This window comes from Eurosta solidaginis, chromosome 5, assembly GCF_040869045.1.
Source record: "Eurosta solidaginis isolate ZX-2024a chromosome 5, ASM4086904v1, whole genome shotgun sequence".
NCBI lineage: Eukaryota > Metazoa > Arthropoda > Insecta > Diptera > Tephritidae > Eurosta > Eurosta solidaginis.
In genome coordinates, this window is record NC_090323.1 from 106,979,028 (window position 1) to 107,003,390 (window position 24,363).

General features: G+C 39.4%; 2 protein-coding genes and 1 pseudogene across 2 annotated transcripts in view; all 3 read left to right on the plus strand.

Moving 5' to 3' along the window:
* The window catches only part of LOC137254248 (nuclear pore complex protein Nup160 homolog), a 29,087-nt pseudogene extending 26,862 nt beyond the window's left edge, over positions 1–2,225 (plus strand).
* Positions 2,226–4,059: 1,834 nt separating this feature from the next.
* On the plus strand, positions 4,060–12,105 carry LOC137254250 (uncharacterized). The gene is made up of 5 exons (XM_067791944.1): positions 4,060–4,242; positions 4,310–4,706; positions 5,834–5,936; positions 6,017–6,555; positions 11,689–12,105. The coding sequence occupies exons 1-5, from the start codon at positions 4,060–4,062 to the stop codon at positions 11,829–11,831; spliced, it is 1,365 nt and encodes a 454-aa protein (XP_067648045.1). The 3' UTR covers positions 11,832–12,105.
* Positions 12,106–14,732: 2,627 nt separating this feature from the next.
* The window catches only part of LOC137253813 (UPF0389 protein CG9231), a 79,563-nt gene continuing 69,932 nt past the window's right edge, over positions 14,733–24,363 (plus strand). Inside the window, exon 1 of the mRNA XM_067791308.1 lies at positions 14,733–14,972. Within this exon, the coding sequence (XP_067647409.1) occupies positions 14,788–14,972 (185 nt within the window). The 5' untranslated portion in view covers positions 14,733–14,787. The remainder of the gene's footprint in view (positions 14,973–24,363) is intronic.

Genomic DNA, 24,363 nt, shown 5'->3' on the forward strand with positions numbered 1-24,363 from the left:
AAGATATACGTGATGTGACCAATTCAAAAAGACGTTCAAAAATATTTCCATTGCTAATCGAAGAATTTAAAATGTTTCTTTGCAGAAAGCAAACTGCATGGAGCTTTTGCATTTGTTTGTCAAACATAGCCGCTTACTTGAAGCCGCCGAATTGACACGGGAAATGATTAGCGCTATTTTGGGTGCTGGAAGTGAATATTTCAGTTTTAAACATGCCATCACAAATCAGGATATGTGCCTGCCAGTAAATAACTCGGACCTTTTGTTGTATGGTCTAAGATTAATTGCCGATGCAGATATTAAATATAAGCAGGTATTTAAATAAATTAATACACATAGAAAACATACATGTCTGATTTGCAATTCTCAGGTGCTTGCCGAGTTAGAAGATATTATACAAATTTATATTGAAACAGCGCAACGCACAGCGGGTGACAAAATTCAAATGGCATACCAAAAAGAACAATCAAGTCAAAGACAACAAATATCCTTGGCTTAAGTAATTACTAATTTATGTAAATTATATTTTAGCTTTTGTAAGTTAAACTATCTGAAAACACACTGAAATAATCTTGATTAAAAAACTATATGAGAACCTAATAATTCTAAGTTTTTTCCTACGTTCCTATTCTAAGCTTTTTATGCCTAATTAAAATTATGCTCTAATTAAAATAATATTCAACAATAAAGTTTGCAAAGATTTTTAAAGCAATATAATTGCAATGTATAACAAAAAAGTATTTTGAATATATTTGTGATGAACTTAACTAAAATAATTCTAAGGTTTTTCCTACGTTAATAATCTAAGCTTTTTATGCTCTAATTAAAATAATATTCAACAATCTCGTAAAGTTTGCAAAGACTTTTAAAGCAATTTAATTGCAACGAATTTGTCAATAATTTTTAACCAAAATTTATAAAATAGATGTATAACAAAAAAATATTTCGAATATAAATAATTGCTGATGAATTTAACTGATAGTACCAATACCATGAAATAAATGGTCCTTATAAATATTGTAATCACATAATTCAAAACAAAAAATTGCTATGAGTACCTATGTACGTTTACTATTGCAAAATCTCGAAGGAAGAAAATTGCATGAAGTACCCTCAATGAAAAATTATTCCACTGAATGTATATATCGCATTTTAAACTAAAAAATGTGAAAACTTAAAAAAAAATTAAATCGGTATTTAAGTGTAAATCGATCCATGAAAGCATCGCAAAATAACTTATGTTTTTTTTGGTAGTTAACGTTATCGTTTAGCCTGGTTTTGTTAAGAATTTTGTTATTTTTGGGGTATAAATCAACCTTCAACACAAAGTTACCCTGATTATGAGTTGAAATACTTTATAGTTAGGTTGCGATATGTAAAATTACATATTTTTGTACACAGTTCTAAAATGTAAAGGAAAAAAATTTATATTTGTCTATTAATTAAATTATTAAAAAGATATTGTTATATTAATGATATAGAGAAGCGCCAACACGAATGCAAGTAGTTTCAAACCTCCGGTAGGCAATTCACCACTTTAACTGTCAGAAAAAATGTTAAATTGTTCATTTTATGTAAAAAAAATTTGAAAGTTGCAATTGAAGTTCTGAAAGCTCAGGAATTTCAATTTAAGTTCAAAAAATTACAATTGAAGTTCACAATTTTCAATAGAAGTTCAGTAAATTATAATTGAAGCTCAGGAATTTCACTGCAGTTCAGCAAATTACAACTGAAGTTCAGAAAATTACAATTTAAGTTCAAATATAATTTTCTGAACTACAAACAGAAATTCTTAACTTCAATTTTAATTTTCTGAACTACAAATAGAAATTCTGAGCATGAATTTAAATTTTCTGAACTTGAATTGAAATTTTTGAACTTCAATTGTAACTTTTGAACCTTAATTGCAGCTTTCTGAACTAAAATAAAAAAGGTTTAGCATTAAAATTGGCGAACTACAAGCCAACTTACTCAAATTGTGAAATGCCTACTCGCGATTTGATGGTTTGCTGCAACCAATAGTTCTGCTAGTTCCTCTCTTTTGTTTTCTATATCATTAATTTATTTATTTAAGTTTCCCTTAACTTTGTATGCATACTATCGCATGCAATAAAATTTGTATTTGTGGGTCACCAACATGACTGAAAACCTATTCCTTCCTTAAGACTTATAGTTAATAATTTACAACTATTATAAATAATGTAATATATTATAAAAATGTTGAATAAAAGAAATGTTAATAGATTTGAATTAATGAAATATTTTATTTATATAGCAGTATAATCCAAGTAAAAAAAACGGTCTTAACACTAGTGAAAAGACGGTCATATTAACGTAAAAATACTGTAAAAACCCTCGTAAAGTTACAGGTATATAACTTAAAAAATGACTGCCATAACGTGAATGTAAGAACAGTACAGCACTATAGCGTGTTTACATTTCGATAACCTAAAACCGTATATGTGTGAGCAGTATGGACAATCACATAAATATGTACGACCATGGTTCAACTATATACAGGTTGGCTCATCTGTAAAGCAACAAAATATGTCTGTTCAAATTGTCAAAATCTGTGTATTGGTGTTGGTGCGAATGCTATGGAATGTAAACATAAAACTTAGCAGTTTTTGTATGTTAAGTAAAATGTTGCCAATGTGTTGGTTTCATTTGGAGTTTGCAATCTCCTTTTGACAATCCCTTCGACCATGCAATGACATAAATAAAATCAGCTGATGAGATGAGCCAACCTGTACATACCCAGCAAAAATCTAGTGACCAAAGATGGCGACCAACAACAAAATATCCCACATTGTTCCACAATTGTTAGTATGACAGAATGAGATGGCCTAATTGAAATGTCCGATCCATATATGCTTGCCTTTTCTTACATGCCATGGTCCCTCAAATACTTCACAAAAATTTTCTGCGAATCCGCCATTTGTTATTTTCAGCTTGAAACACAAGCGCAGCAATAGAGTAATAAAAATTTATTTACAAATAATTTCGGATATAATAAAAACTAAATTTAAATAAAGTGTTGTGTGCGCTACGGTATTTGCATTTTATATTAATAATATATTTATATTTTCCACAAAGGAACCAAATTCAAGTAAGTTTTAATGGATGTAGGTTATGGCGTTTTTGGTAGCATCTGCGTACAGTGAATAATTCAATTCGTGCATGCAATTTCTTTTGTGATTGTGGAAAAAATGTTTCAATTTATGTTGTCTTTTAATGCATGTTTATTGTAAAGCCAAGAAAAAATAATCCCTCAGCATCAGGTGGGGTAATTTTTTTGTATGTAAATGAACAATGCCAAAAATGTGACTATCGCTGCTTTGATGATGGTGGTCGTTGCGAATATTTTTCCCTATGGTAATAGTCTAGTTGAGGGGTCGACTTCTAATACGCTACCAAAAATAACGAGAGAGGTGTCAGAAGACGGGTATTAATCTCGAGAACAATAATCCGAAGGCCGAAAATAAAAAGTTTATCTCTGTCCGGAGATATTTGCAGTTGAAGTTGGTGATTTTCATGTGGTTGTTGTTGTGTTCGTGCCCACAAAAAAAATTGTGCATCACCGCGGCGGTAGCCACTGTTATACCACACACCTGGACTTGGCATGGCGTAGCCCAGGGTTATTTTTTATAAGCGCGGCCGAAGGCCGCCAACGCAGAAAGGCGTTTTGCGCAAAAATACTATGGATTCCTCCCCCGTTACGGAGGTACCCGCGGGTCATTTTTCGGTTTTTCGTTAATATCTTTTGAACGAGTTAAAATTTTTATTTTCCGCCTTCGGATTATTAATACTGATATCAAGGCGCGTCGTTTGACACCGCTCTCGATATTTTTGGACGCGTATTAGCAGTCGAACCCTTAACTAGACTAAAAAAATAAATAAATAGAAAAATAAATTGAGGCAATTTCGATTTAAATTGAGTCATAGAGAGTGGTGTTCATACAACTCAATTTAGCTTACACAATAGTGATTTGACAGCTGTTGTGTTTTGAATTTAAAATTTATTTGTAAAAAAAAAGAAATAATAAAAATTTAAAAAATATGGAAAATTTGAAACGTGTGTTGTTATTTGAAGCCATAGAATCAAGTTTACATTCACGCCAAGGTTCATATCGTAAAAAGAAGAGGGATAACTTAATAGTTATCCAGGATTTAAGAAGACAGCAGCTTTTGATCCTAGCTGCATTGGAGGAAAATACCTTAAATAGGTCATTGTGGAAGCTGGTAAATATATTTAGATAAGTGTTTCTAAATAAATATATACATACATACCTAATGTTGCTATTGTTAGAATCGATATTCATTCTTTTGGGAAGAAATCTGCGCCGTTGATGACCACCATTTCAAGGCATATTTTAGAATGACGCATTCCAGTTTTGAAAAGCTGTGTGGATTCCTCGGAATATTAAGGAAAGCTGATACGAACTGGCGCACAGCAATTTCTTTGCAAAAACGTGTAGCAATTGCTTTGTTTACCCTTGGGTCAGCTGCAGAATATAGAGTAGTGTCGGAGCTATTTGGTGTTGGCAAATCAACTGTGTGCGCCATTTTCCTAGAGTTCTGCGAGGAAGTCTGGCAAGCGCTATCTACACGGTACATTAAAAAACTTCCACCGACGCAAGAAACTGTTGACGAATATGTGGATGGATTTCATAGCCTTGGCTTTCCACAATGTTTAGGGGCGATTGGTGAGTGTAATTTCTCTATTTATATGACAATGGCTGTAAGTGAAATCACAAGGATATCTTATAGAGAGGAAGGAAGGATAATGGTTAGGTTAAATTGAACTTGCCGGTCCGTGAGGACCTCACATAGGCTGAATGAGTTCATAAAGTTACCAAAAGTTTGCTTAACGACGAAACTGAAAAGCCCCTACCAAAAACCAGGACCTATGTTTTCACGAGCCTACAGTCCTCTATTTTTAATTAAAAGAGTAAAACCTGCACATGATATTAGACACATGCATCTCCGGCTTGGTTCCACGCCTTTCCTGATTGGTCGATCATGTACAACTCTCGTCTTCTGTTAATCTCTTCCAATCTGATAAGGCTTCTGCGGTACAAACTTCGGAGGATGCGCCCTGATTAGTTAGCTTATACGCTCCTTCATTTCCATGTTTTTTCATTTACCCAGGCATCCAATACTACTTCCACCTGAAAAATACTACAATGATCTCACATTACTTCTCCTCGTTTGCCATTTTAGCGCCCCTTTTACCAACCTTCCACCTAACTTGTGGCTCTAATGGTCCCATCCAAGAAGAGGTACCGGATCGAGTAGTCTGTTCGTTCAATATTTGATGATCCTGTACTATTATGGTCGCTTGGTCTGCGTGCAAGCTGATACGAGGGATTGAGTCTCAAGTAGACATCTGTCCGAAAGGAATGCTTCGACCAATTAGCGCCCCAGTCAGTGACTGCTTCGACACATAACTCATCCTCTCGGGAACAGTCGGAGCTCTACCTCCCTTTGGCTTCTCCGAGAAGGCCGGACAGTTAGCGTTACTTCCACTTCGTCTTTCCACTTCGTTCTCCCTCTCTCATCCTCCTTACTAACATTAAATTCTGACTTGTTCATCTTAGTCGCACCACCGCCTTTCCCACAAAGCGGGCTCAGCGGCCTAATTAAATATGGGGAAGAAAGCCGTCCGGAACAGCAGCGCCCTTTACTGTGGTACGACCAACGTTGTTTTACGAGGCGATCTGTTATGGGGAGTTATTATATGAGTCTATCATAGACTTATATAGTAACAATAATATATATTATATAGTAATAATAATAATAATAGTATTATTAATAAAAATAATAACTTTAGATGGCTGCCATATAGAAGTCAGACCAAATGCTTCTGACACAACGGATTATTTTAATTACAAGGGATGGTATTCCATTGTACTCCTAGCTCTTGTAGATTATAGGTAAGGAGAACATATAATGCGTTTATTTATTGGCATTTATTTCTTTTTTATTTAATATACATACATATTTTTTTATATAGATACCGTTTTATTTACATCAATATTGGAGCGCCAGGACGATGCAACGACTCCCAAATATACAATTCATCTCTGCTGAAGAAGGTATTGATTGAGGACGAGGTACTCGCTGCAAATAAAAAAAACATAAGCGGAGTACAAATGCCTATATGCATTTTGGGAGACTCCGCATTTAAATTTTCCACAACGTTAATGAAGCCATATGCCTTTTCCACAGATTTGTCCGAGGAAAAAAAACTGTATAACTATATGTTATCAAAATGCAGAAGAGTGGCGGAAAATGCCTTTGGTCATGTAAAGGCTCGGTTTCGTCGAATTGGAAAGGGCATAGATAATGAAATTGGTAACGCCCCGAGCATTGTGCAGGCGGCCTGTGTTTTGCACAATTTCCTCAATGAAGAAAACGACACCATTAACCAGATGTGGTTGGAAAATTTGAGGGAGTATGACCGAAACCGGGAATATCCTACACATAGTGTTGTGATTGGCGATAACGAACCCTCTGCCGAAAATATTAGACAAGCGCTGTGTCGTTATTTTGGTAAGAAAATTATTACTTCATTCATTATACCTTTCATGAAAATGAAATGGTATATTAATTTCGTCACGAAACCCAAAATTGTAAGTCCTCAAAGGAAAATAGATAGACCCACCATTAAGTATACCGAAATAATCAGGTTGAAGAGCTGAGTTGATTTAGCCATGTCCGTCTGTCTGTCCGTCTGTCTGTTTGTATGCAAACTAGTCCTTCAATTTTTGAGATATCTTGATAAAATTTGGTGAGCGGGTATATTTGGGTGTCCGATTAGACATTTGTCGGAACCGGCCGGATCGGACCACTATAGCATATATCCTCCATATAACCGATCTTTCAGAAAAAAGAAATTTTTGTCATATCTTCCTCAATTTATCAGATTGAAGCTTCAAACTCCACCATATGCTTTCGTATATTGCACATATTGTTGTCTGAAAAAATGGATGAGATCGGACGTATATATAGTATATATCCCCCACAACCGATTGCTCAAATAAGAAACTTTTCGTAATTACTGCCCCATTTTAAGAGCTAGAGGCTTCAAATTTCAACGAATGCTTACGTATATAGCATTTATTGTTGACATACGTGATTCGTAGTCATAGTTTTTACATGCAGACCACAAAAGACGTGAAGCTTTGCATCCTCACACAAAGTACGTACCTATATTTTTTATTTTATATTTATCTTTAAAATCGTTTAGGTATGTACATCTGTTCACTATATATTTCTTATCTTATACAGCCGATTATTTGGAGATTACGAATAGGATAAGATTATTGTTCAGCCCCATTCATGAAAGGTATGAGGTGGTCGGTACAGCCGAAGACAGACCCGTCCTTACTTGTTTTCATTTAATAATAAATAAATATGAGGAGACTAGCGTACCCTGAAAGACTTTGTCCTGGCCGGAAGTTGGTACGATTTTTTCGAAAAGATTAATCTTGGTAAAAAGCTTCCGATGTACCAAGTTTCAAGAAAATCACACAAGATTTTTAAGCTTTAGCTTTTTGTGTTTATTTAACTTTTTTGGTACAAATCAATATAATTTAATTATTGTTTCGTCTACTCTTGCCGAAGTGAAAAGTTTGCGAGCACAGCAAGCAAGCGCGGTTGCCGGTATACACTCTCTGCAAGCGGACAAAAACCGGTTATTAGGCGAATTGGAAATTTTACGTTCTGAGCTCAGTAATTTACATAAGCTCTATGATGAAGCGGTGGGTGGCGTACTGCGGGGTAGTGCTGGCAAAAAAAAGAAACGAAACAAAGACAAAGGCACAATCATGGGTAACAATTCTGCCGACGCTAACATTGAAAAGAGTTCTGGCCCCGTTTTTGCTGCTAATGTCCAAAGCAGTTTCAATGTTGCTGTTAGCTCTGCCGAAGTGCCTTGCGCTACTAACACTGCTAATGCCGGCGCTAACATTTCTATGAACACTGCCTCTTCTCATGCTGTTAATAACCAAAATATTGTAGATGATAGCAACACTGCGCGTACTTTAAATGGTAATGACGCTGTATCGAATGACGATAACATTGTTGATGTTGCTGGAAATTTGGGTGACACTAATTTAGATCCGGCTGGTCCTAGGTTGGTTACTGCCGTGCCGCCCCGACGGGCAATTTTCGTATCAAGATTGCATCCATCTCTGACGGAGTCTGATGTCGTTAATTATATCTTAGCTAAGATTAATAGTACAGGTTCTATTAACATTAGTGCACATAAATTTGTTTTTAAGTATGTGAGGGATTTTTCTTCATTTAAAATATCAGTTCCAGATGTATATTTTGATATGGTTCTTGATAAATTTTTTTGGCCTATACATTCGGTGGTACATTTGTACACCACAAAGTCGAAGGTTGAGCCTCGCGCACGTATAGTTTCAAAAAACTTGATTACCAGCCCTGCAAATACGATTCAAAAGTAACTATTCACTATCAGAATGTTCGTGGTTTACGTTCTAAATTAAATGCATTTTACCTTAACAGTTTTACTTTTACTGCGGAAGTGATTGCTTTCACAGAGACTTGGCTAAAACCTGATAATTTAAATTCGGAGTTATTTTCAAATGACTACGTTGTTTTTCGGTGTGATCGTCAATCGAGAGCAGGCGGTGTCCTGATAGCTGTATTGTCCAGTATTTCTACTGAATTGTTGAGCTTTGAGGACGCGCTTGACATTGAATTCATAGCTGTACAGCTCTTTTTCCCGAATTTTTTCTTATATATTTCTTGTTCCTACATACCGCCTCGGTCAGATATGTACGTTTATGATTGCCATAAAGCAGTTATCCACAGCCTTCATTCTCGTTTGCGTGATAACGATCGCCTAGTGGTTCTTGGGGACTTTAATTTACCATACGTTAGTTGGATTGGCAACGATGATTCAAACTTTTTGACTCCTGTTACTCAGCATGATTTCATTGGTTCGCTTATGGAATTGCCGCTAGTTCAGATTAATAACGTGGTGAACTCTAAAAATAAGTTGTTAGATTTAGTTTTTGGTGATAGTTCAATAGGTACTGGTCTCAGTCGAATCCCTGCCTTATCCCTGCCTGAAGATCCCTTGCACCCCACACTTGAGGTTACACTGGACAATCTACTGCCTACGATTAATTGCATGGAAGTGTTATGTCGTTCTCGTTCGAGATGTTTTAAAAAGGCTAACTTTGATTTGCTTAATCAACTGTTAGCTTCCCACGATTGGTCTGACCTTTATACTTGTACTGATGTTGAGACTGCCACGTCTATTTTTTATAGTTACCTTAGTGACTTTATTAATCGTTGCGTTCCGGTTCATTTTGTTAAGGCTAAGAGTAGTAAACCACCTTGGTTCTCGAGGCAACTTGCTAACCTGAACAATATTAAATCGAGGCTCTATAAGCGTTTTAAAAGATCTGGTTCTTCTGAAGATTTTTCTAAATATTTAGTTGCCCGTTCCAATTTCCAACGCCTGAATCAAAACTGCTACAAGTCGTATTTAACAAGATGCAAAATTGAGTTTTTTAATAATCCTAAAAAATTTTACGGGTTTGTTAATTCAAAGCGCAGATCTTCGGGATTTCCATCATCTTTGTCTTTGGGTGGCGAGAATGCTAGCCTTGACCATGATATTGCCGACTTATTCGCAGACTTTTTCAAATCGACCTATTCTTCAACCTGTACCCAAACCGGTAGTTATCCGTTCGAGATAGTTAGTTCTAACTGTATTCTCAATCCAGTCATTGATAGTGCCACTGTACTTCAGAGTTTTTTAGCTCTGAAACCGATTTTTTCTCCAGGGCCCGATGGTATTCCTGGCTGTATGCTTAAGTTCTGTGCTGTGAACTTAACAGAACCGATCGTAAAATTGTTCAATTTATCTTTGCAATCAGCGTCATTTCCATCAATTTGGAAACAGTCGTTTATCATACCTCTGCACAAGAAGGGTAGTAGATCTAATATTGAGAATTAAAGGGGAATTGCTAAGCTTTCAGCTATTCCTAAAACCTTTGAACAAATAATTACCTGTCAGCTTCAACATTCGTGTATTTCCATATTATTACCCTTTCAGCATGGGTTTGTGAGATGTAGGTCAACCACCACAAACCTACTTGAGTTTACCTCTTTAGTTCGGGATGGTTTTTTGGCTTGCAAGCAAACTGATGTGATTTATACGGATTTTAGTAAAGCTTTTGATTCAGTGAATCACGAACTTCTGATTCTGAAGCTTGATTTACTGGGCTTTCCGAAGAGTCTGACTTCATGGCTCTCAAGCTATCTTTCTAATAGAACCCAAAAGGTGCTTTATAAAAATATTATTTCAAAATCAATTCATGTTACCTCTGGTGTACCTCAGGGCAGTCATTTAGGCCCATTGCTTTTTACTCTTTTTATAAATGATCTGCCACAGATTTTGAATCATTCACGAGCTCTAATGTATGCCGATGATGTAAAAATTTGCTATACATGCTTGCCTTCGGAGTTAACTCGCTCAAATCTACTTCAGGTTGATTTGGACTCATTTCAACGCTGGTGTACAATTAATGCATTAGTTCTAAACTGTTCCAAATGTAAGTTCATGACATTTCATCGCGTGAAGCCTGTCCTGTCGTCTTATGCACTTTATTCGATTAACGATTTAGGGGTTCTGTTTGACTCGAAACTGAGCTTCAACTCACATATTTCTGCTATTACTAATAAAGCAATGGGTACCCTTGGTTTTGTGAAACGCTGGGCTAAGGAGTTCAAGGATCCGTATCTGACCAAAGTCCTCTACACTTCGCTGGTCCGCCCAATACTTGAGTATTGCTCGTGTGTTTGGTGTCCATTATATACTACTCATATAAAGCGTATTGAGTCTGTGCAGAAACAATTTTTAATTTTTGCTCTACGGGCCTTTAACTGGGACTCAAATCTTCATCTTCCGTCTTATAGAAGTAGACTTCTTCTCATTAATTTGCCAACTCTGGAAAATCGTAGAATATTACTCGGGGTAATGTTCCTGCATAAGCTAATTCTAGGTGAGGTTGACTCCTCTGAGCTGCTAAGTCGATTGAGCTTTGCAGTTCCTGCTAGGACGTCCAGACACTACGTGCCCTTCCATTTACCCCTGTGTCGTAGAAATTTTGACAAAAATGATCCTATACGTGTTTGGTGCTCGTACTATAACGACTTGTATAATTGCATTAGTATCGAATGTTCGTTTGTTGCCTTACGCAATGGTATACTTTTCAGTCTCAACTGATATCTTAAAGTTTATTTGTTTAATTTGTAATGATAGTTTAATTTAAGTTCTTGTTCAATGTTAAAATAAATTGTAAATTTTTAATTTATTCCATTTTTAATTCTATACTTGTATATATTTTTACGCTATCTTTTTTTTTATGTTACTTTCCTTTGTATTTTGCTAGTCGACCACTCTTGTTAGTTGACTTTAAATAATTAAATAAATAAATAAATAAATAAAAATAAAATATTATTTTTTGCTTAGTACTAACAGAAGTTTCTCCAAGTTGTCTGCTTTTCTTTTTTCAATTGCAATAAGCTCTTTTTCATTATCATCACTTTTACTTAAGTGTTCAGAAATCTCTGAGGACAGATTGTCAAATTTTTGTAGCAATTGTTCTTGAAAAGTACTAGTTTTCTTTTTCGGTTTAGGATCCAATGTCGCTTTCGAGGTTGATGGTCCTGGTGACGGAGAAAATGGAGATGGAGGCGTTGACGACGACGGAGTAGGTGATCCGGCCGATATCAGTGAAATTGATGATTTCGAGTCAATAGATGATTCTGTTTTGGAATAAAAATTTAAAAAATAGTCATAACAATTTTAATAAATGAATATTTAGAGCAGACGCCAAAGGAATTGAGCAATCAAATATGAGGACCTCATTGTGTTAATTAATTTGATCGCAGAAAAGATTTTAGATTATGATTTCGAATAATGCCAGGAGGTTACATAGTATGTTGTATTGCTTACCATGGATCCTCATGGCAACATCTGAAATCATTACCGAAGTTAAAAACAATTAAAAGAATGCGGTCCCCATATTTTTTTCCCAACTCTTTGCCGCTCCTGGTCTAACTATATGAAGATAAAAACCGAAAACCTTTGTACTTATTTATTATGAAGAACCTCAGACCGAACCGACCGACGAAGACCTCTGCTAAACTACTAGTTAAAAATGGTACTCTAGCGAAAAAGAAGCTGTCATCTCGTAACAAAGAGAGACTAAGGGGGAATAATATCCCAATCTCTCAAATACAAAGGGATGATATTCTCGATTAGATAAGTCTTTTAATAACTTCGCGTTGATGACGGTTAATACCGGAGAAGATTTAACTCGACGCTGTGTTGTCTGGACTATGTCTTGTGGTAAAATGCTTATGCTGCCTGAATAATAAAATTCAAATAAATCGCGCCTGACTAACTTCTCGGAAAGAAAGCGGACCAAATTGTAAATCTACAACATCTTCGAATCCCACTAAAGGCATACAAGACATTTCATCAAAATCGGTCCAGTCGTTTAGGAGGAAAACCTTTGTACTTATTTATTATGAAGAACCTCAGACCGAACCGACCGACGAAGACCTCTGCTAAACTACTAGTTAAAAATGGTACTCTAGCGAAAAAGAAGCTGTCATCTCGTAACAAAGAGAGACTAAGGGGGAATAATATCCCAATCTCTCAAATACAAAGGGATGATATTCTCGATTAGATAAGTCTTTTAATAACTTCGCGTTGATGACGGTTAATACCGGAGAAGATTTAACTCGACGCTGGGTTGTCTGGACTATGTCTTGCGGTAAATGCTTATGCTGCCTGAATAATAAAATTCAAATAAATCGCGCCTGACTAACTTCTCGGAAAGAAAGCGGACCAAATTGTAAATCTACAACATCTTCGAATCCCACTAAAGGCATACAAGACATTTCATCAAAATCGGTCCAGTCGTTTGGAGGAATTCTGTCATAAACACGCGCACAGAAATACATATATAATTATTTTTTATACACATCTTTATATGTGCCCATTATTATGAAAGTCGTCTAACTCAATTCCTGTCGTTTCAGTTCAGTGGTAATCTGTTTGTATCTCTCCTCGCCTCCTGTTTTTTAGAGTCCAATAGCCAAAACATACAATTCTTATTATTGGTTTAAATTGCTAAACCCATTTACAGATACATTCGTTTAGAAATAAGATATCACTTAAGACCATGAGTTGGAAATGAACTAGACCACTTTCATAATAATGACCATATACATATAAAGATGTAGATTACGTAACAATTGCAAAACTTAAAAACATACCCTCTATGCTCTCCTTTGAAATTTCTTTATATATATTGGCCTTGAAGCCTCCAATAATCTGGTGCACCCTCTCATAATGTGGCCATGTGGAAGGCGATCCACCGGTTGAACCAATATTTAACTTCTCCCTTCTGCGAATTTCGAAAAGATTAAGTACATACATAGATACGTTTTATTTATTTCGACTTATTCCACAAATGTACCTGTATCTTTGCGTAAAATTTTGCAGTTTCACCTGGATCTCTCGTGGGCTGTGGGGGAAACCAAGGTTGGTCAGCTCTATTGACATTTCTGCATATATGTGCCCATTTTTGCGGACACCGCGAAGATCCTCTACAAGTTCCTCCCAGAGGTCAAGGATGGCCAGCTCGCTGCCATCATACCACCCAAGCCTCTTTTTTTTGCTTTTGGTACTATATAAAAAAGAGAAGTTGAGTTTTTATTCTTTTTTATTTTAAAATTTCAAAATTACTCACCATATACGTTGTTTGCCGTCATTTGTAACAAAATATTGATTAATTTTATTTTTATTTGACGTTTTGTTACTTTGACATTTGGTTTTTTTCATAAAACTGACGTTTAAATCTACTCACTGAACACACTTTACAAGGTTGCATTCGCAGTTTGAAACAATTTATTACGCAATTTTAATTAAATTGGCAATTTGTTATTACAATTTATTATATGACAAATTGCGTAATAAATTGCCCAAATAGTATAAATTGCCAATTTGGTGTCTGTTTGAACATAGTATTAACACTAGTGAAAAGACGGTCATATTAACGTAAAAATACTGTAAAAACCCTCGTAAAGTTACAGGTATATAACTTAAAAAATGACTGCCATAACGTGAATGTAAGAACAGTACAGCACTATAGCTTGTTTACATTTCGATAACCTAAAACCGTATATGTGTGAGCAGTATGGACAATCACATAAATATGTACGACCATGGTTCAACTATATACAGGTTGGCTCATCTGTAAAGCAACAAAATATGTCTGTTCAAATTGTCAAAATCTGTGTATTGGTGTTGGTGCGAATGGTATGGAATGTAAACATAAAACTTAGCAGTTTTTGTATGTTAAGTAAAATGTTGCCAATGTGTTGGTTTCATTTGGAGTTTGCCATCTCCTTTTGACAATCCCTTCGACCATGCAATGACATAAATAAAATCAGCTGATGAGATGAGCCAACCTGTACATAATTGAACCATAGGTACGACGGAATGGACTGGTCACAAAAGTTACCGCTGCCCTGTACAAATGCTACTTAACGATTTACGTGTTCCGTCGACACAGCTTTTAGTCATTTTCCTAATCAATTTACGGGCACATTTTTGCTGGGAAATTGATCATTTGTGATTTGAAATTACCGAATGTGTTATCGATAATTTAAGTTCTCTATCGTAGTTATGAAATAGGCTTAGTTTTTGATAAATGTACCAATATGCTTTCTATTTTGAACAGTGTTAACATAAAGTGCAGAAACACAAATTATCAACCTTATTTAAGGTCAATTACTCAAAAAAATGGGAAAGCAATACATAGTCATGTTCCAAACAATCTTGAAAAGCGGTTTCTAGTTTGGACAGGGAAATACAAACATGTTAATGAAATCCCATCGCACGTTAGGTATGTTCATGCCTTAGGTGAATAATGAAATTTGGGTAAAAGTCTAGTTGGATCGACTGCTATTACGAGTCCAAAAATATCGAGAGAGGTGTCAAAGGACGCGTCCTGACATCAGTATTAATCCGAAGGCGGAAAATAAAAATTTGGGGTAATAGTGCAGCTTACGGTACCCACCGAAATTTGGGCCAAAATTTTCGAGTGAGATATCAAAAGACGCGTATTCACGTCTAGATCAAGAATCCGAAAGCGGAAGTTACCTGTTTTTACCCGTTCAAAAGATATTTGCATCTGAAGTTGGCGATTTCCATGTGGTTGTTGTTGTGTTGTACCCCCAAAAAAAATTGTGCATCACCGTGGCGGTAGCCACGGTTATACCACACACCCGGACTTGGCATGGCGTAGCCCAGGGTTATTTTTTATAATCGCGGCCGAAGGCCGCCAACGCAGAAAGGTGTTCTGCGCAAAAATACTATGGATCCGACCCCCGGTTTCGGAGGTACCCGCGGGTAATTTTTCGGTTTTTCGTTAACCCTTTGATGTCATAATTAAAGTGGGCGCGATTAAAAATATGTTTAATATATAGGGTTATTAGTTAAGCTTTGAATATGAACTGATATCTCTTTCAAGTATCTATCCCTTTTGGAATCACCGTTATAAGATGTTGCTTATAAGCAACATTGCGCCATGGTGGCACATTTTAGAATAAAACCGAATTTTGAACTTTATATGATTTTTATTAAGTTTTATTACATTTTATGTGTGGTATGAAACAAAGCAATTTGATTGTGGGTAATTGCGTCCTGGCCTTCCACAACCTAGGCGTAGTCACCCGTCACTTACCCATAGAGTGGCGACGTCACCCCTCATGCACTTCAGAATTCTGCAGTTAAACTGTAATGGACTAACTGGGAAGATTACGGAGATAGTCGATTTCATGAAGCGGCACAACATCCGCATTGCTGCGATTCAAGAGACTAAACTCACAGCAAGATCTGCATTGCAGACCTGCTCTGGGTATAATGTCCACAGGAGGGACCCCGAGAGCGGAAATGGAGGCGGCCTCGCGTTTATTATGCACCACTCTGTGCAATATCATATATTTGATCCTGGCATCGACCGCAGGGACAATGTCTTAGAACGTCAAGGCCTATCTGTCCGGTCAGGCGATGCAAATCTAGAAATCATCAACATCTACATCCCTCCTGTCGCCTGTTGCCCCAGTGGATACCGCCCTAAAATCGAGGCCTTACTCACTGGCAACAATCGCATTATCTTAGGCGATTTCAATGCCCATCACGACCTATGGCATTCAAACTTGCGGGCGGACAGTAGGGGTGAGATGTTGGCGGATCAAATAGAAGAAACGACGTTCTGCACAATAAACGGAGACGCCCCCACACGTATGGTAGGAAGCTGTCATAGCTCGCCAGATATCTCAATCGTGAGTGCAGAACTCGTAAACTGCGTCAATTGGCAGCCGATGGTAACATTGGCATCCGACCACCTGCCCATACTTATTTCGTTCGAGCGTACCGCCGACTTCATCGTCACCGAAAAACGCACTTTCAAGAATATAAATCTGCAACAGACAGCAGCTTTGCTGCCCTCCCTATCCCGACTGATGCCCGCCAAGGGGAGCGTGCCTTCCGTAAGGTCATTGAATCCGCCTCGGCACATTTCATTCCCGCCGGGAGAATTGCCGAAATCCGGCCCCACTTCCCGGCGGAGGCCGCGAGCTTAGCGAGGGAACGCGACCTTATAATACAGCTTGATCCAGGCGACCCCCAAATAAGGGATATAAACCAACGCATCAGATTGCTTGTGGACGAACACAAGCGGGCGAAATGGGAAGAGCACCTAAGAGGTTGTAACCTCTCTACCGGTGTAGGTAAACTTTGGTCCACCGTAAAGTCCCTATCGAATCCGACTAAGCACAAAGACAAAGTTTCCATCGCCTTTGGCGATAAGGTGCTGTCGGATGCGGAAAAAAGCGCGACCGCTTGCTGCCGACAATATATAATGCATCCTACGGTCGACAAAGATAGACGGAGAGCCAATAGACACGCACATAAACACAAATTCAGCGCGTCACCAATCACCATCACCGCTAGAGAGGTTGAGGACGCCATTGGTCGCGCTAAACCATCCAAAGCAGTGGGCCCAGACGGCATAGCCATGCCGATTCTTAAAAACCTAGGGAAAGAGCGTTTCAAATATTTAGCGCATGTCTTCAACCTGTCTCTCTCCACCTTTGCCATACCCGAGAAATGGAAAATGGCCAAGGTGGTCCCGCTACTAAAGCCTGGGAAACCAGCTAACGTAGGTGAGTCATATCGTCCGATATCTCTCCTATCGCCAGTGGCAAAGACGCTTGAAGCCATTTTGCTTCCTTATTTCCAAGCACATTTGCAGCTAGCCCCTCATCAGCATGGCTTCAGAAAACTCTATAGCACTACCTCCGCGCTAAATGTCATTAGCACCCAGATAAATTGCGGTTTGAATCAATACCCCCACCATAGAACAGTACTTGTAGCGCTAGACCTATCAAAAGCCTTTGATACGGTCAACCATGGCTCATTACTGCAAGACCTGGAAGGGTCTACCCTTCCCCCATGTCTTAAAAGGTGGACCGCAAATTATCTGGGTGGTCGGCAGGCATCGGTGCAATTCAGAAACGAAACATCAAAACCAAGGAGAATTAAACAAGGGGTGCCACAGGGTGGTGTCCTATCCCCACTTTTGTTTAATTTCTATATATCTAGACCACCTACCACCGGAAGGAGTCACAATCGTTTCCTACGCCGATGACTGCACAATAATGGCCACAGGCCCAGGCCCAGAGATCGATGAGCTATGCAATAAAATAAACGGCTATCTCCCTGATGTCTCCAGTTTTTTCGCCTCGCGAAACCTGGCATTGTTTTTATTTAATTTATTTATTATTACGGCTGTTTAAGCCTAAAACTTAAACTACTAAGTACAATTCATTATTATATCATTTATTTCTATTGAATATGCTGTTGGAATGCCATGTGATTCCGATCAGCATATTTACTGGCGTAACAAACGGACGAGTCTGGGAGCCAGTCATTTAAGGAAGGTTGGAAAGGACGCGTTTCCAATCCTCCAGGGCTCCCAGCTTAAGGCAACAAAATTTGGAACTTATATTTTTCAATTATATTTGTATTTTAAGCTGTCGGAATGTATTGGTCTCCGATCAACACAGCTAAACATGTCTTTGGATGTTGGAAATTGAAGTGTACCCAATCACTCCTCAACTTTGTTTAGTAAAGACGCTGTCGGAACGCATGAAGATTCCGATCAGCACATCTCAAAATATATTGGGATGTTGAAAAGGACGTGTTTCCAATCCCCCTGCTCCAACTTTTGTTTGACCTTATTTTGGTTACACATCATATAATTTTATTGTTATATTAATGCTGTCGGAATGCGAGTGATCCCGATCAGCAACAGTAAATATAGGCTGAAAATATCGAATTCCAGCGACATTTGTTGTTGGAAGTGTCTGGAGTTACAGGTGGCGACTGATTTTCTTTTCCTTAGGGCCGGGTGCATTGTATTTTGCTGCTACCAGTATTACCATTCCCTTTTCGCGCTCCAGTATCGGTATGTCATGTAAAAAATAAAAGAAAAAAAAAACTTTATCTTATTGGAAGGGTTTTACAATGCTCCAATAAACTTTTTTTAAAGGTATTGAAGTTATTACTACTTTTTATGTGATTAGGAAGTTCATTGAAATATTTCAGGCCCTTATAAAATATATTTTGCTTATCCACTTCTGTTTTGAAAAGAGGTAATCTAAAATTATTGTTTTCTCTGATTACGTATGAATGTGCATCATTTACATATCTAAGCTTTTCGCTGAGGTATGTTGGTAATTTACCGTGCTTAATATTAAATACAAATTTCATACTGTGGTAGAATATGAGCTGTTTTATACTTAACCAGTTTAGTGCTTCTATCATGTTATTAATGGGAGTATCATACCTCATGTTTAATATAAATCTCATAGCTTTATTTTGCATAACTTGTAGCTTATCTACCTGAGTTACAATTGGCCATAAAGAATATTGTGGGACAATATATGAAATGCGGCTCTATGATGGATTTATACACTTTCAGTTTGTATTTTCTACTGATAAATTTGCATGACCTTTTCCAAAAACCAATTTTCTTGCCTATTTTGGCAACTATATAATCAATATGATCATTAAATTTTAATTTATTATCAATCTGAACCCCTAAGTACTTGAAAGTTTTAACTTCGTTAATGTTTGAGTTCATTATTTTTAGCTCGATATTACAAGATTCCTTATTCATCGTTCTAGATATGACCATAAAATGGGTTTTTATTAACATTAAGTTTAAGCTTATTGTTACAAAGCCACCTGTATAGGGTGTTCAAGTCTTCCTGCATTTTGCTCCTAGCTAACATGATATCAAGTTCACTTACTTCGAGCAGTGCGTCATCCGCAAGATTTGTCACCGACTAAATCTTCCGCGACCTTATTTACAACATGGACGCCCCAAATGTCGACCATATTGAACATCCACGTCGATGGCACTACGTTACCGACTGTCCTACACCCCAAAATCTTGGGTGTGACGTTTGATCAGGATTTACATTTTGGTGCGCACGCAACCGCAATTGTTCCGAGAATTCAGAGCCGTAATAAAATCCTCAAATCCCTTGCTGGCAGTACCTGGGGAAAAGATAAAGAAACGCTCATGACCACATACAAAGCAATTAGCCAGCCGATTACGTGCTACGCGTCACCCATATGGTCGCCAAGCCTAAAAACTACCCACTGGAAGAAACTACAGGCCTGCCAAAATACTGCTCTCAGAATCGCCACGGGCTGTCTTCTTATGTCCCCAGAACACCATCTGCATAATGAGGCGAGAATACTCCCCATCAGGGAGAGAAATGAGATGCTGACCAAACAGTTTCTGTTGAATACCCAGACACCTGGGCATCCCAACAGACATCTGATTGACAAACCAGCACCACCTAGGTGCCTAAGGAGTCATCTCCGTAAGCATTTTGAGGAAATACGGCACCTGAGAACCCAGCCGTATGAAGCGAAAAAACACAAGCAGGTCCTTGGTGAACTCCATAGACAGGCGTCGGACCTTTATGTCGGGAATTGCCCGGTGAATCCAGTACTTGAAGAAAAATATCCAGAACTCGCGGAAGAGGAATGCATACTCCCCAGGGAAACGCGTGTCACTCTTGCTCAACTTCGTTCTGGATACTGTAACAGGTTAAACTCTTACCTATCCAGAATCAACCCCGACATACAAAATGTATGCCCCGCTTGCAATGTGTCCCCACATGACACCAACCATCTCTTTAATTGTAATGTGGAACCAACGCCTCTAACACCCCTTTCCTTATGGTCCACCCCTGTTGAAACGACAAGTTTCCTTGGACTCCCGTTAGAGGATATTGATGACAATTTGTGATCGGTCGCGGCTATTAGGTGGGGCGAGCATTGCTACAACAACAACAACATGGTGGGTTACAACACAAGTGTACCTGACATTTTGACATTATAATACCGGTTTGGCATAATCGGTACCTCCCTTTTGCTCCCCATTCCAGCCAATGGCGGTCTCGATCAAGACGCACTTCCCAAGGCAGTCGGTTCTATGTACCGGAGCGACTCGGGATTTTTCCCGACCAAGGACTGTCATTTCAGTGTGACCCCATTTAATTTGTTTCGTCCCTCCCACAAATTGTCATCCTCCCAGCAGCTCCTTGCAGCAGGACTGCTACATATTCCCTTACTCCGGGAAGGTATCGAACCCAATCCGGGTCCGTTCCTGACCCCGGTCCTGAGAAATGGTTTTGCTGCATTTGCCAGAAAAGAATCTTTTTAGGACGGTCATACTCTGTTCAGTGTGTCTCGTGCAAGGGATGGTTGCATCGGACAGGTTGTTCTGGGCTTGATCCCAAAACCCGACGTCCACGTAACTTTTATAAATCTTTTGTGGCTGCTTGCTGCTCACGCCCAAGGGCGTCCCGTAGTCTACGCCTAAGCGTATCCCCACTACCTTCCAGCAGCTTCGCTGCTCAGCAAGCCACAACAAGTACCCGCTGCTGCTCGCGCCCCACGGCGCCAACAACTCAAACAGCTGATACCACTCATAACTACTACCTTCGTAGTAGAGCTGGTAGCAATGCTGAGCATCAGCCCCTGCCCCCGTCTTCTTCTCCCCCCTCTTTTCTGGCAGCAATCGTGCAGGTCAGGGAAACAGACTCTTAGTCCCTGCCTCCGTTTGCACCGTCTGCCAGCACAGAATATATAGGTTTGCGACATCCGCTCAATGCAGCTCCTGCCTTGGGTGGTGCCACTTTCCTAGATGTTCTGGTCTCCCTGACGGCAACCCCTCGACGGGTTTCATCGCGCCATGTTGCCAGGTCGCAAACCCAAATCATCCGGGTACCCCAATGCTTGCCCAAGGGCGCCCAGTCCCAAGGCCACAACAGCAATTGCGTCCTGGCCTTCCACAACCTAGGCGTAGTCACCCCTCACTTACCCCTAGAGTGGCGGCGTCACCCCTCATGCACTTCAGAATTCTGCAGTTCAACTGTAATGGACTAACTGGGAAGATTACGGAGATAGTCGATTTCATGAAGCGGTACAACATCCGCATTGCTGCGATTCAAGAGACTAAACTCACAGCAAGATCTGCATTGCAGACCTGCTCTGGTTATAATGTCCACAGAAAAGACCGCGAGAGCGGAAATGGAGGCGGCCTCGCGTTTATTATACACCACTCTGTGCAATATCATATATTTGATCCTGGCATCGACCGCAGTGACAATGTCTTAGAACGTCAAGGCCTATCTGTCCGGTCAGGCGATGCAAATCTAGAACTCATCAACATCTACATCCCTCCTGTCACCTGTTGCCCCAGTGGATACCGCCCTAATATCGAGGCCTTACTCACTGGCAACAATCGCATTATCTTAGGCGATTTCAATGCCCATCACGACCTATGGCATTCAAACTTGCGGGCGGACAGTAGGGGTGAGATGTTGGCGGATCAAATAGACGAAACGACGTTCTGCACAATAAACGGAGACGCCCCCACACGTATGGTAGGAAGCTGTCATAGCTCGCCAGATATCTCAATCGTGAGCGCAGAACTCGTAAACTGCGTCAACTGGCAGCCGATGGTAACATTGGCATCCGACCACCTGCCCATACTTATTTCGTTCGAGCGTACCGCCGACTTCATCGTCACCGAAAAACGCACTTTCATAAACTTCAAAAAAGGAAAGTGGGAAGAATATAAATCTGCAACAGACAGCAGCTTTGCTGCCCTCCCTATCCCGACTGATGCCCGCCAAGGGGAGCGTGCCTTCCGTAAGGTCATTGAATCCGCCTCGGCACATTTCATTCCCGCCGGGAGAATTCCCGAAATCCGGCCCCACTTCCCGGCGGAGGCCGCGAGCTTAGCGAGGGAACGCGACCTTATAATACAGCTTGATCCAGGCGACCCCCAAATAAGGGATATAAACCAACGCATCAGATTGCTTATGGACGAACACAAGCGGGCGAAATGGGAAGAGCACCTAAGAGGTTGTAACCTCTCTACCGGTGTAGGTAAACTTTGGTCCACCGTAAAGTCCCTATCGAATCCGACTAAGCACAAAGACAAAGTTTCCATCGCCTTTGGCGATAAGGTGCTGTCGGATGCGGAAAAAAGCGCGAGCGCTTGCTGCCGACAATATATAATGCATCCTACGGTCGACAAAGATAGACGGAGAGCCAATAGACACGCACATAAACACAAATTCAGCGCGTCACCAATCACCATCACCGCTAGAGAGGTTGAGGACGCCATTGGTCGCGCTAAACCATCCAAAGCAGTGGGCCCAGACGGCATAGCCATGCCGATGCTTAAAAACCTAGGGAAAGAGCGTTTCAAATATTTAGCGCATGTCTTCAACCTGTCTCTCTCCACCTTTGCCATACCCGAGAAATGGAAAATGGACAAGGTGGTCCCGCTACTAAAGCCTGGGAAACCAGCTAACGTAGGTGAGTCATATCGTCCGATATCTCTCCTATCGCCAGTGGCAAAGACGCTTGAAGCCATTTTGCTTCCTTATTTCCAAGCACATTTGCAGCTAGCCCCTCATCAGCATGGCTTCAGAAAACTCTATAGCACTACCTCCGCGCTAAATGTCATTAGCACCCAGATAAATTGCGGTTTGAATCAATACCCCCACCATAGAACAGTACTTGTAGCGCTAGACCTATCAAAAGCCATTGATACGGTCAACCATGGCTCATTACTGCAAGACCTGGAAGGGTCTACCCTTCCCCCATGTCTTAAAAGGTGGACCGCAAATTATCTGGGTGGTCGGCAGGCATCGGTGCAATTCAGAAACGAAACATCAAAACCAAGGAGAATTAAACAAGGGGTGCCACAGGGTGGTGTCCTATCCCCACTTTTGTTTAATTTCTATATATCTAGACCACCTACCACCGGAAGGAGTCACAATCGTTTCCTACGCCGATGACTGCACAATAATGGCCACAGGCCCAGGCCCAGAGATCGATGAGCTATGCAATAAAATAAACGGCTATCTCCCTGATGTCTCCAGTTTTTTCGCCTCGCGAAACCTGGCATTGTTTTTATTTAATTTATTTATTATTACGGCTGTTTAAGCCTAAAACTTAAACTACTAAGTACAATTCATTATTATATCATTTATTTCTATTGAATATGCTGTTGGAATGCCATGTGATTCCGATCAGCATATTTACTGGCGTAACAAACGGACGAGTCTGGGAGCCAGTCATTTAAGGAAGGTTGGAAAGGACGCGTTTCCAATCCTCCAGGGCTCCCAGCTTAAGGCAACAAAATTTGGAACTTATATTTTTCAATTATATTTGTATTTTAAGCTGTCGGAATGTATTGGTCTCCGATCAACACAGCTAAACATGTCTTTGGATGTTGGAAATTGAAGTGTACCCAATCACTCCTCAACTTTGTTTAGTAAAGACGCTGTCGGAACGCATGAAGATTCCGATCAGCACATCTCAAAATATATTTGGAGGTTGAAAAGGACGTGTTTCCAATCCCCCTGCTCCAACTTTTGTTTGACCTTATTTTGGTTACACATCATATAATTTTATTGTTATATTAATGCTGTCGGAATGCGAGTGATCCCGATCAGCAACAGTAAATATAGGCTGAAAATATCGAATTCCAGCGACATTTGTTGTTGGAAGTGTCTGGAGTTACAGGTGGCGACTGATTTTCTTTTCCTTAGGGCCGGGTGCATTGTATTTTGCTGTTACCAGTATTACCATTCCCTTTTCGCGCTCCAGTATCGGTATGTCATGTAAAA